General features: G+C 33.1%; 1 protein-coding gene across 2 annotated transcripts in view; it reads right to left on the bottom strand.

Annotated features, from left to right (window-relative positions):
* Positions 1 to 14776, bottom strand: part of HIBCH (3-hydroxyisobutyryl-CoA hydrolase) — a 53319-nt gene that overhangs the window by 24208 nt on the left and 14335 nt on the right. For both annotated transcript variants that reach the window (XM_012727692.1, XM_012727694.1), the window contains exons 3-6: positions 13754 to 13894; positions 12208 to 12292; positions 9679 to 9759; positions 7727 to 7779 (exon numbers count right to left, since the gene is read on the bottom strand). In XM_012727692.1, the coding sequence (XP_012583146.1) occupies positions 7727 to 7779; positions 9679 to 9759; positions 12208 to 12292; positions 13754 to 13894 (360 nt within the window). The remainder of the gene's footprint in view (positions 1 to 7726; positions 7780 to 9678; positions 9760 to 12207; positions 12293 to 13753; positions 13895 to 14776) is intronic.

The raw sequence follows: 14776 nt of genomic DNA, 5'->3' as shown, positions 1-14776 counted from the left end.
GCATGAGTTCGATCCCCGCCTGACCCGGAGGTGACCACATGGTGTGGCAGACCTCTCCTGACCCGCCCCGCTGCTCCCCTCAGCAGTGTACTTCGTTCATCTGCCTGTTCTGTTCCTTACTCTGTCTCTGGTGAAGCCTCTCACCGCTCCTGAGCCTCTGGCCTGTACCCCAGTTCTGTATGTACAAATAAATAAATCTTTAAAAAGAAAAAAAAAATGCCCATACTACACAATGCAATCTATTAATTAAATACAATTTACATTGAAATTCCAAAAACAGAAATAAAACACTACTAAAATAATGTGAAACCACAAAATACTGCAGATAGTCAAAGCAGTTTTGGGAAAGAACAGAGCTATAGGCGTTTCAAACTATATTACAAAGTTATATTTATCAAACAGGCATGTATCAATGAAACAGAATCTGGAAATAAAGTCACACATACATGTCAATCAATTTTTGACAAAGGAACTAAGAATAAACAATGGGGAATGGATAATCCCTTCAATGAATGATGTTGGGAAAACTGGATATCCACATTTTAAAAAACTGGACCTATCTTATACTTATACCAAAGTCAATTCAAATAGATTTTAAGACTTGAAGACAAAAACTGAAATTATAAAATGCCCACAGAAAATATAAGGGAATAAAATATAAGGGAATAATTGAGGTAATATCCAAAATGTACAAGCAATTCATATAACTAACCAAAAAGAAAAAATCAGATTTTAAAATGGAAAAAAAAAAAGACCTGCATATTTAATTATTTCAAAGAAATACATAAAATCACCTATAGGTATATGAAAACATTCGATATCACTACACCAAGGAGTTACAATCAAAACCTTAAACTTCAGGATGTCTGTTATCAAAAAGGACAGAAGATAATGCTGGGAATGTGAAGAAAAGGAAAACTTTTATGCTCTTGGTGGGTATGCAAACTGGTATAGTTTAACACAGTATTTCTCAAGAATTAAAAGAACTAATATGAAACTCAGCAATTTTACTTCTGGGTATATATCCAAAGAAAACAAAATCATTATATTGACAAGATATCTGTACTCCTGTGTTCACTAGCGTATTCATGAAAGTTCAGATATGAAAACAACCCAGTGTCTATTAACACATGAATGAATAAAGAAAATGTGATGCGCACACACTGGCTGGTTTATTATTTGGCCTTAAGAGAAGGAAATAAAACTGAAGAGCATTATACTAACTGAAATAAGCCAGAGAAAGACAAATACTTCATGGTACCAACTATATGTGGAAGCTGAAAAAAAAAAAAGTATCTTACAGAAACAGAACAGAATGGTGACTTCCAAGGGTGAGGGGGTCAGGGGACAGGGCGGTGATGAGTAGAAGGTTGGAAAAAGGGTGCAAACTTTCAGTTATAAGATGAATAACATCAGAGGAGATGATTCTTACATAATGTATTCATATATCAAATCATGAGGTTTTGTATATTTTTGTATGGTCAGATACACTTTTGTATCTGAAGTACATTTTGTACATTTTTGTATGGTCAGCTAACCACAGAACTGTGACATATAGCAAAGGAGCAGGGAGGCAAAACAGTGATGGGATAAACACAATTTTATTTGTCAAATACAATTTTATTTGTCAATGATATTTCCAAAAAGTTGGAAAAAAGAAATGTAACATTAGACATGATTATGATTCTATGTCTATCATAAGAATGTTCCCATTCACTGTATTATGATTGGTAATTCTATAATCATTTATATATATACACACACATTTATACAGCTAAGCTACTCACTTAGTTGTTGTTAAAGGAACATTACTGATGAATTATGTGCAAGAGTAAATACATGATTGACACACCCTTTGTAGCTGAACTGCAAGGAAAAAAACATCCTTTGGTTGACGGATCGTAGCCTTTACAATGGAAGTCTCAAGCATGGGCAACTGACATGGCAAAATGTAAACTTAGTATTTTTTTCCCAGGCCTTGTTAATGACCATATATTTTATCTTTTGAAATCTTTTCGGGTTTTTTTTTCATATAAAAATGGCATGACCAGTAAATTTTCAGTGTTTCTATTTGTAAAATGTAAATTGGAGAATCAGAATAACTGCTTAAAAAAATCAAGAAATATAAATAATGCGGGGAAGTGGGGTAGGGGGGCGCAGAATACTAATGTAAGCTGAATTCTAAAATCTTCTGTAACAATAAAATTATTTCACCCCCTCATACATAAGCTTCTATAAAAGATTCCCCTCTTGGATTCTATTAAGTAACTGCATGCAATTAAGAAAAACCTAGCGTTTTATTACAAAATGATTTCTTAAAATGTCATCTATTCAATTGTCATTAGTATCAGAAAACCTTTTAAAATTGAAAAAAGGAGTACCTGTTATGTCTTACAGACCTTTACAACACATTAACATAATTCAACATTTGAGAACTCTATAATGTTTAAGAAAAAGACCCAGTCTCAATCCCATCAATCAATGGTTAAAGCTAATCTGATCCAGTAGTTTCCATTTAATAAAGCACTAATCAACTTTCCATGTAAATGGGAAGTCATCTGGACCCTCTGCTTCCCTGTCACATCCTATCTGAGCACAGGTCCTGGGGGTCACAGAAAGAGAGTAATACTTGAAGCTGGTCTCACGGCTTATAGTATGGGCTCAGAGTATGGCTAGTTTCAAACAATGCTGGGAGAAAAAGTTATTTGGTTATTGGATATGTTCACTGTGTGTTCTGTATTCGTAGAACACATCCCTTTCATCAAGAAAAAGTCAAAACTAGCAAGCTGACCATAGAACTGAGACATATAGCAAAGGAGCAGAGAGGCAAAACAGTGGTGGGATGAACACAAGGGAATAATATGATGGTTCACAGGTGACATGAGGACTAAGGAATACAATGATGTAAAAAATTAATGAGAAAAGAAACTAGGGGTGCTTTGGTGGTGGGTTTGGTATGGCAACATATGTGATGAGGTGTGAACCTATATATACAATTGGCTTACATATACAATATTGTAAACCAATATTACAACAATTTTTAAAGAAAAAAGCATACCCCTCTCTAAGTTATGACTTAAAACTTTTAATTTACTATTAGACAGCAAAACCCTTCTGCTACCAGCATTTTAAAGATAATTTGAGAAACACAAAAACAGTATCACATTTTGACTTAGTTTGGAGGAGCCAACTTTGTTTCTATTACAAAGTCCATTGGAAAGAAAAGGAAGAAAGGGGGGGGGCTAACTAGAAAGGGTGGAAAAGGAAAAAAGAAAATTTAAAAAATTCTTTAAATTCATTTTATTTACAGAGGGAAAAGTGAATGGTGTTAAATGTTGAATAAAACTTCAAAGACGTTTTCTATATCAACTAAAAATTATAATTTTTAAAACAAATTTCCCTTCTCGAGAAAGTGACCTTAGATGTTTAAATGTAGATAAAAGAAATTACAATCTTTGCTTCTTAGGAAGCACAATAAACTATTCCTTCAGATCACTATCCATAAAAATTGTCTCTTCACAATTTTACATAATTTTGATCAACAAATTGGAAAGTCACTCAAATATTACTTTACTATTCAAAATTATCAAGCATATGTTTGAGTTTCTAAAATCTGAAGCCTAGAACTCAACCATCCCTTCTACAAAATGCTGTACTACTCTAAGGTGAATAATGAGTTGCAAACTCCCATTTTCCTTACTGGAAAATAGTAGGAAAAAGATCTTTAAAGAGTGGGGGGGATTGGGAGGATTAAGGTCTGTGGTGCCATCGTATGGATTATTCTTGTTTTCTTATAATTCTACTATCCTTTCAAAATTATTGATCAAAATAAAGACAGATACTAATTATACATATTTTCTATAGCCATATTTGTCTTACCCAACTCTCAGCTCTATAGTAGGATTTTAAATGTATTACTAAACATTTTTGATCAACACTAAAATTCTACTGAAAAATAAAGGTCTTCTGAATAACAAACTGTGTTCTCAACAATGCCTACTGTAGTGGTTCTGAAAATGAGCTGTCCCATCACCACCAGCATCAGTATCACTTGGGAACTTGTAAGAATTGCAATTTGGAGGCCACCAGTCAGACTGACAAAACTGGAATTGGGAGAGGGAGGAGGAATCTACATTTTTACTAGCCCTTCCAGTGATCCTGATACATGGTAATGTGGGAAAACCTTTGTCCGTAGGGAATTCCTAAAAAAGGGCCATCTGTAACACTGAACCACACAATAATTAGAAATCACTAGCACTTTAGCTGTTAAGAACTGCTTCAAATTGGCATCACCAGGAAGCTTTAAAAAGCCAATAATCTGACTTAATGATTTTCTGGGAGTTGAGTAAAGCCTGGCCACTAGAATTTTTAAAAAGACTCCAAAGTAATTCTAAAATGCAGCCAAAACTGAGTCACTGATCTAGAGGGTTATTTTTAAAATAGAGTCCACTAAGAGGTTTAGATTTACCAAGATTATCAAAACCAAGAATACATACAAAGCTCTGATTACAAATCAAAAAGAGCCTACTCACTTCAAAGTTGTAAATTTTACTATTTCAAGGACTATATAAAATGTTTCTTTAGAGTAGAATTCTTTCAATACATAATTTATTAAATGTACTTTGTGTCCTAGTTTTTATGGAAAGATTTTTTTTTTAATTAAGGCAGGACAGTCCTTGCTTTTATAAACTATCAATACTGCTTGGGGAGATAAGGCCTATTTCCTAATAAATATAAAGTATAAACCTCAAATCTGGAGTACAGTTTCAATGTGCTGAGTCAGCAGAAGAGGGAGTGCTATCTAACCACAATAGTATTTAAGACAGCCAAATATTAGGGTAAAATTTCAATCTTTATGGATACATTAGTACATGTGAGCAGGTAGGTGAGCTGATGGGAGAAAAGACAGGTGGGGCTTTTTTTTTTTTAGGGGAACCACAGATAACAAAAGATGACTATTTTCTCAATTCCCTCAGAGATGACAAAATTAGCTCCATTTTAAAAGTACAGAATAGAAACAGGACAGTTGATTCAATATATACAATATATTGGATGCCCTAGGGCAATGGTGCTCACACTTAACATGACTTAGAATCACACGGGAGATTTGTCAAAAAAGACTGCTAAGCCCCACCCCTGATAGTCTAGTTCCACAGTAGGGCCAAAGGATAAATATATCTAAAAATTTCCCAACTGCTCTCAATACTACTGTTACAGAGACAACATCTTTGCAAACATTGCCTTAAGGCACTAAAACTTAACTTTCTGGTGATTTTCAGGTCAAGAAAGAGTAGTCCTATAAAGTATATTTTTATTTTGAAAGTCATTCTACTCTGAAAGTAAATACAGAAACCAAAAATAAGAATATTACCCTTACTCACTCTATTCAAGACAAATTATCTTGCTGTTTTTCTTCTCATTAAAATAGAATATGCTAGGCTGTAACATACTTAGGATTTATATGTAAACCCTGAACCCCCTTAAACACATCAAAGGGGCCAAAAGACACAATCAATTCATTCAGATGTGATATGGTAAGGTAAAACTTGTTCTCAGGTTCCTATGAAAAGATTGAAGTTCTACTCACTGAAAATACAGTTTATTAATTCTTTCATATTGAAACTAGTCTTGTGTTATTTGAGTGATCTTTTGGGCAACCAGATTAACCAGATTAAATGTTTTTTGAAATATTTTCAGCAACAGTAAGTCAGCAACCTATTTTCCAAGTCCATTTATTTCTAAGAATATTTGTCTTTTACTGACAATTTGGTCAGAAAACTCCTGGTTCCATTGACTTCTAGTATTAGCTGTAACAAAGTGTGAAGATAGATTTATTTTCCTTTGGATATGAGTGTTTTCACCAATTGTCCTTATACCCCTCATTTTTTTGCTTCTAGTTAAAGAAAAAAAAAAAAACCTATGTGAGCTTTAGCTAGGTGTAGGTTATTTTTCAGTATCTAGAATGCTATTTCTATTAAGTATGCACATCTCAGCTTCGAGAGTTTGTTATTAATGAAATTTACTACTCATCACTTCTATTCCAATTGATTGATTTACGTTCCATAGGATAGTTAACATTCCTTTTTAGGGTTTCTAGAATCTTTCTTTTATATTCATTACACCTCAGTAAGTTTATCTTTATCCTTTTGGTGAGAATGTCAAGTCTGTCCACCACAGATGTGTAATTTTTTAACTTTATTTTTTATTTTTTATTTTTTAACTTTATTATGTGTAATTTAAAATTTAACTCCTAGTCTATTGCCTTCTAAGTAGAAAAATGAACCCTGCTATGTATTTTAGTCTCCAATCACCCTTCCTTGTTTCCAGTTCTCCTTTCCATCTGATGCCCCTTTATCTGAACATGTCATTTTCTTAGGGGTGTTTTCATATTTTACTGGGCCATCCACATCTTCTGTTTTTGTTTTCATTTTGTTTAGATTATCTTTATTTTCATATGGTAATTCTTCCTTCAAAGATTCAGATTCTTTTCCTGCTTCTTTTTCTACAGTATTTTCTCCAAATGTTTTCCCCATGTTAACAATTCTTTGACAAAAAGTACAATCAACTTGTGCTTAGTACCTAACAGCTAGCAGAAAGGTATAAATTGTCCTTGAAATAACTTTTTAAACAAATTGCTACTAGTAAAATTCTTTCCAAAACTGATGTGTCAGATTTAACCATTTCCTGAGGCCCAAGATGCTTTATCTACTGTGGTACTATTAGAAAAAGAGGAGGACTTCTTATATTCCCAGTGACAAAATCCTTAAAACATTGAATGTGAAAAAACTGGTAAATTCCATTCTTTGGCCTCCCACTAGCTAATAAAATCTTCATTTACTGCCAAGAAGAACCATTATGTTTCACCTTTTAAAGGCTTGTTTTTGTTATAGTCAGTGACATAAAATATATCACTTTTTTGCAATTATTTCAAAATTTCTCCAACTCTAGATCAAGTTATTCAAAGCAAGTGATATTTTAGATAGCTAAGATTTAAAAATGTCTACTAACATGCAGTATCAGAAAATTACATAAAGAATTATTTCACTAATGAACATTTTGTGCAATAATTTAGGCAACCATGTCCACACTAACCAGGGTCTAAAAATTAAACATCCCACTTTTATTCGTGAGGTTGGTGGAAGCAATCATTTTAATTATATGCAGAAAAGGAGCCATAGATTTTAAAGCCAGAAATTCTGTTAACTAGATAAAGTTAAGGGACTCCCTAGTGGCACAAGGGGAGACTTAATATTTTAAGTCTCAGCACTAACAAGCTATTGTCAGCCACTGCAGAATGAATTCGATCACAGACCAGGGAGCTGGCCCACATGGTACAGCAGACCTTTCCAGTCTTGCCAGATGTTCCCCCAGCACTGTATTTCAGTCAATCTGTCTGTTCTGCTTCCCACTCTTGTCTCTGATAAATCCTCTCACCATTCCCCGGCCCCAACTGGCCTTGTATCCCAGTTCTTGTATGTATAAATAAATCTTTTTTAAAAACTAGATAAAGTTAAAATTACAATAATAAAGAACACAGTATTTTAGGCTGAAATTGTCTAAATGTGTTATGAGCAAAAATTACACACCAAATCTGCAAGGATCCAAACCCAAACATGACTGTTTCAATGAGTTTTACTATAGTATATTAATCATATGACTTCCATTTAATAGTTAACTTATTTTTAATAAAAATTACATATATCTGAAAGAAAAACAAGCTACTTACCCCACCCATTGTAATTCCATGAATAAGTGCGACATATGGTTTCTGGCAAGATTCTAAAAAAAATAGAGGGGTAGTTAGTTAACAATATTCAAAATGCAATGTATTTCCTTTTTCTAAAAATCAATTGAGTATGAGTATCTAGGGAAAATTTATAAGCAATCACAAAATAAATTAAATAGATGATTTCTAAAATATTATTTTTAATATGTCACTCCATACATATTACCTGCTATCACCAAACACACACACATTTCCAACTATTGAAAAATGTATTTCAGATATAAAATATCAGAAGTTAATTGGTGCCATATATGAAGCTAGAATATGTCAAGTTCCTTACCAGCTAAAATGCCATTATAATGTATAGAAATTTTACAATGTATAGAAATATGAGGCCTTTTCTATGTATATTAGCATATTAACTGCTCAGAGGTTTTCTCCCAACTCCTTTTATGAAAAATTCTGCCTTCACTAGCCAAAGGCAGCTACTTTAATTAAACCAATTATTATAATATAAAATTTAAAATTCAGGTTTTTGGCCATACCTGTCGCATTTCAGGATTCAATCACCACATATGGCTAGTGGCTCTCATATCAGACAGCAAAGACAAAATATCTTCATCATCACGGATGTCTATTAGATAGTACTGGTATATCAGAATAATGAAACATTCTCTAATAAATTTGATCTGTGAAATGTTAGACTAACATTTGCTTCAATGAGCTAAAGTGAGACTATTCTCTTCTCTACATTCCTACTTCTAAAACATGGAAATTCTAGGGGGGGAAGGTAAATTTTTTTTGTATATCTACATTCAAAACCAATCAGAAGAAATCTCCAGATGCTGGAGATAAAACAAAAACAGTATTACTTTGTATTTCTGAGATTTACATAACTGTACATACCATTCTAATTTGTTTTTAACAACAAGGAATATATGTTCTGTAGTATTCAATACTATTAATATGTAGTATTCAATATTTTAAAATATTTCCAGTTTTACGTAGACACAATTGAAATAAACACTGTGTAAGTCCAAAGTGTACATGACTTAAATAAGTTACACTGTGAAATAGTTACTGTAAGTACAGTTAACATCCACCACCTCACATAATGAAATATTTTTCCTCTTTGTAATGAAAACTTCTAAAATCTACTCTTATCAAGTTTCAAATATACAATATTGCTACTTATTATAACCATGTTGTATATAATTTCCCAAAACTTATTTGTCTTGTAATTGGAAGTTTTTACCTTTTGACCACCATTACCCATTTCCATTAAAATAAATATTAAAACAAGCAAAAAAAAAATTGATGTTGTAGTACTCCCTACATTCTGAAACACACACTTATATGGAAGTACTGTTTCACTTCAATGAAAACTGAAATATTGATAAGAAAATTTTCAATCAGGCCCTCCTTGGTGGCACAGTGAGTTAGGATGCAGCACTGCAAGCAAGCCACGGCTCCCCTTAGCAGTGTACTTCGTTGATCTGCCTGTTCTGCTCCCCACTCTCTCTGGTGAATCCTCTCACCCCCACAGCTCTGGCCTGTATTCCAGTTCTGTATGCATAAATAAATAAATCTTAGGAAAAAAAAGTTTTCATTCTAGAGTTCTCTAAAATAAAAAGTAATGTTTCATTTTATATAGAAAACTGGGACCCCAGTTTTTGTTGCCCAAGTAAGTGTCATGTTATAAGAATTCCATGTTTTCTTATTAGTTTTATGACAATGGTAGTCAGGTGTAGCCTACTAAAAGTGCAAATTGTTCTTGAATAAGCAGTCATACTCATAAGTCATAATAAGCATTATTAGATTAATCACCCTTATGCCTGGTATGTAACATATAAAAGATTAGAATACCTATATATTACATTTTTAACAATTCATATTGGGTAACTTATTTCATGATTGCATTTTCAAAGCTCTCAGCAGAGCAGCACACGTACCAATGGCACTATTCAGCATATACTCTTCTCTGAAGAAGTCTTGAGCTAACTTTTGTTTTGCCTTTCCAGCTTCTGACACAGCTAAAAAAAAATAAAAGAAAGAAAACTAAATACCAGAGGGAAATTGGTGTTTATTAAAGTTTGGAAGCTGCCTGTATTTCAGACACAGCCTAATATCTACAGTCCAATTCAAAAGTTTAAGGCAACAATTCCTACTAAGTACATTTTACAAATTATCATGTGTAAATTAGAAATTACATATTCCCACAAAATCCATTTTCTTTTGACTAACTTCCAGTCAAACAAACATCTTTGGATATACATTGCCTTTGGTAATATATTTTAACATAAAGCCATTTTACACACACATAAACACATACAATGTGTATATACACAATACTATAATATACTCCATATAGTTAAATATTTCTGTCTTGTTCATTTCACAGGAAAACATTCCTTGAATATCTACTAGGTACCACACACTGCTGTAGGTGTTGCAGATAAGACATCAAGATGACTGGTGAGGTGCTCAGGTAAACAAGAAAGACTAATACATTCTTGTGCTATGCCCACTGTAAGGCGGAGCCCTGCAATGATGAGAGAAGAGGTGCAATTAAGAGAGGATTTCCCTGAGTCAAAATTAAGAGGTAGAGAAAAGGTCCAATTAGAGGAAGAAAAAGGCACAGAAATAGAAACAAGTAATAAATACCCTTAAAAGACTAAAACAGAACAGCAAAGGTGAGATAGAAATGTAACTTCACAAAAATGATGCTTTTCCTATCTTTAAGTCCTACGAGAATAACCTACTAAAATACAAATTTTAAAATACTAAGTATATACATTGCTTCTTCTATGATTAAGAGCTACATAAAAATTGTTATCCTTTTTTTGTTCATAAAAGTTGTTGACTGCTTCTCAATTTTTACATTAATTAGACAACTGTGATCTATTTTCCCTCAAACTGTTTGAAATGTTGACTTCCTTTCTTGGTTTTGAGGGGAAAAAAATAATATTTCCTACTCAGGGAAATCTGAACATCTATTTTCTCATTGATATATGTACGCCCAAACTCCTCTTCACTTGCCTCTTACTCAGTCTTCATCATTACTTACTAAATACTAAAAGGAAAAGAGAGCTCAAGCTGTGTTGCCTATGAAATGAAGTTATTTTTACCTCAAAATTCTTACACTTTCTTTCATCATTCTAAGCTAATTCTTCTTATAAACTATTAGTTTCATGTAAGTTAAAATGCAATAATGTTCATAATATTTTAAAAAATTTGAGTGGTCACTTACCATCTTAGGCTATTTAAACTACAAATTTCCTGTTATTGAAGCCCATTGCTTTATACATGGACACTAGAATAATTCTATAAATTACGATTGTATTTCCAAATATCAGTATACAGGTAGGCCTATGTGAAGGAAATAATTCATAGTCAGAAGAAGCCAAAATCAATCTGTAAGATTATATTTACGTCAACTGAAAAGATAATATGCCCAACTCCAGAGGAAAGTTAAATTGCAGGCTGAAAAACATTTTAAATATATTCATGTTGTGGGCAAAAGAATAAATCAGAAAATTAGTCACTTAATAAATCAGACTACCCAGCCAAAAATTTAGTTTCACCTTTAAGACTCAGTTTTACCAATTTTAATAGGTACTTGAAATGATGTGTTGAATCAAGTGTTTTCCTATTTCAAATGTAATGGCTTTCTATAAACTTCTGTATTTAAGCTGACCCAAATATTTATGTCTTAACACAATACAGACACACACACACAAATGCACAAATAAAATAAGAGCACAAGAAAAAAAAAATCACCCCTGGATCCCTGGATTTTACTAATTCCATTAGAAACAAAATACAAAAGGTAAAAATCATTCTCAGTAGATGTCATATATTGACAACTAGCGGTGACAATGAGTACTGGTCTTCAGAATGAACATTTCTTCTCCCTTAATACTTCTAATACTTAATTGACTGGATTTCATTCCATTTAATACTTAAATGACTATGGGTTGATCTACACAAGAAAAGGGGAATTAGTTACTTTAACCTTATCCTGTTTGTTTAGATGCATATAAAAATATGACAACACAACAGGATAAATGCCATAATTAAGAACATGGTTACTTTGGAATTATAATCAGTAAGAAAAATCATGGACATGTGAGCGTGTGTGGTATTTAGAGAATCACCCAACAAGACCAGACTGTGTCTGTTTATGAAGATTCATAGAAAGGGACAAAATATCTGAGTTTTAGGAGGGCATATATGAAGCTTAAGAAAAAAAAACAAAACAAAAAAACCTTACTTTTGTCCCCAATTTTTTCTAATATTAAATACAAAGTACTTTTAAAGTTTTTGTCCTAAATACATAAGATTAACTTTATAACCAAATCCTAAAAAAATAAACCAAATTACAATGCAATACAAACATCTGTCAATATTTTATCATTCTATCATTTATCAATATTTTATCATTCTATAATTTTAGGTGAAGGGCAAAAGAATGATTTTACCTTTGATATCACCACCAGCACAGAAAGCCTTTCCTCCAGTTCCCTTTATAATGATCAGGAAAGTTCCAGGATCTTGTTCCCATTTCTAGTCAAATATAAAAGAAGGTGGTATAAGCACATGATGAATACAAACTCATATACATCTGGATAGATACATATGTATGAGTCTATGTGTAAATATATAGTTCAATACGGGTATATATAAAGCATAAGCTTTATAAAGCATACCCAGAGAGATGGATTCCCAACTTCATTTTCTTTTCTGACTTAAGTTTGTTTCATAATCTTAAGTTTATGATGGCATATAAAATCTTTCCCAAGGTAACTTTGAGACCAAGGGGGGAAAATACAGACTAAATAATGTCTTGTTACATAAACTTGTAAATCTAGGGACACATCAGCCCAAAGACCATTAGTAAAGCAATCACCTTTCTAGTGGGGTGATACAGAGTTCTGTCTTACTGACAAATTTGTCATCAACAGAGTGAAGCTGCTCACACTAATCAAATCTGCAAGTAATTTTGGGTTGGTACTGACATCTAGTCAATAGGGTGAAATAATCAAGAGCTGATGGAAATTCAGAGAGCTAGAACCATGATCAAATTAAAAAATTAATCAGATAAAAAAATTAATAGGGACTCTATAAATTTTGTACTTGAGAAATGAAGAAGCAGACACAATTGTCCAAATGACTAATGCGATACAGGCTTCATTAACAGTGTTCCAACAAGGTTTGTTAATGAAGCCTGTAGGACATACAACAGTAGGACATACCTACTGTTTTCACTCTAGTTCAAGTGATCTGGAATGCTTATTTTTTATCATACCTAGATATATTACAAGGTAGCCCCAACAGATATAACAAGTGGAAAAGACTCATAAAATAAAGTATTAAGTAGTGACCAGGGAGAGAACTATCAACTGCTCAACACCTATGTCACCCATCCTATTAGGTATAATAACTCACTTATTCTTCATCACAATCCAATGAAATACAACCATTCCTACTCCACAGGTGAGGAAAGTGAGGCACAGAGAGACTAACTTCCCTACCTGTACTATTAATAAACAGTAATGTGAAACAGTAATGTGAAACACAAATAGGCTGACTTTTAAATCATGCTTTCTACTATCCTATTCAATTCACTCAGTAATGCTTTTTACTTCTAACAGCTGGCCAAGCAATTCAACCTCAGTTATCTTAAAATCAAAATGAGAAATGTCATGAGAAAGATGAGATTTGGATGCTTGTGCCCTAAGAAGCAGAACTAGTTTACTGATTAAAAGGTCAGAGAGCGAAAGTAGCAGAATACAGTGGAAACAGAGCTCTAAAAAACTGGAAGGACTATTTCATGAGGCAATGAGCTCCCTGTCACAAAAGCTAGTCCAGGGTGACAGCTTGGAGAAAACACTGGAGACTTAAGGATTAATAAGGGTCAATTCTATTAATTAATAGCATCATGAAGCTCCTGTGATTCCATGGGAGAGAGTACCAGAAGTGTTATATTAAGACTTATCAGAGAATTATTTTCATAAAATTACCAACCTTTAGCTGTGGGTAAATCTGCCGAATCATATTAAGGTTCAAAGCATTTAGGTACTTTGGTCTGTTTAGTGTTATAACTCCCGCACAACCTTTTCTTTCCAATAGTACTTCTCCCGCTGCATCAGTGTGCTTGGACATTCTCTGTGTAAACAAAGCAACTTTAGGATAAAATTAATTTTTTCCACAAGTAAATATCAAACTTCCCAAGCAAATCTCTTACACAATGTTAATGGTAACTTAATCATATAACTAGGTTAGATATTATAGATGAACAGCTTCAAAATAAAATATATGTACCTCTAAAATCTTTCAATTTTTATTTTTGAATCAACTGATTTGCAGTAGAACCTAATCTAGCATTACTCATACTACGACATACCCTTAAGTCTTTATTTTATTATGTATCTTACACTATGTTAGGGTCCTGAGAGGCAAAGATGAACAGAAAAAGAAAATAATTCTTACTAATAGTAACAGATAACTTGAAAAGGTAATATTTGAGCTGGGTCTTGATGTATGCCAAGAAAAGTGGGATGAATAGCACAAGTTAAAACACAAGCCATGAATATCTGATGTTAAATATGAATGGCATAAAGGTTGGTAGAAGAAACAATTGATGCGGAAGTAAACAGATAAGTAGTTTAAAGATTATAAAATGATGACTTACATGTCATGTAATTATTAAAAACTCGCCTATATGCTCACTTAGGGCCCCTCACACTGCAACTTAGCCACAGGTATCAATGATCACATAACATGTAGAACATGTTTTAAGCCACGGACTCCGTGATTTCCAAGGACTCCGCTACACATAACTGTTAGGGCTATGACACTTCACATACCTTTATCTAAGGAGAATGCTTTAAACCTCAAATAGGAACAGTGTGCGATATAAAACTGAAAGTCTGTTTAACTTAGAAAAACTGGAGAAGTACCAATTAAAACTAAGCAGCTTGGCCCTCCCTGGTGGCGCAGCGGGTTAAAGCACAGCACTGAGAATCTGAAGCCACTTCCGTATGAGTT

The sequence above is a fragment of the Condylura cristata genome, unplaced genomic scaffold (genome assembly GCF_000260355.1).
Source record: "Condylura cristata isolate star-nosed mole 26May11 unplaced genomic scaffold, ConCri1.0 scaffold00002, whole genome shotgun sequence".
NCBI lineage: Eukaryota > Metazoa > Chordata > Mammalia > Eulipotyphla > Talpidae > Condylura > Condylura cristata.
Note: the sequence above shows the minus strand (reverse complement) of the source record. Positions and strands in the feature narration are given on the sequence as shown.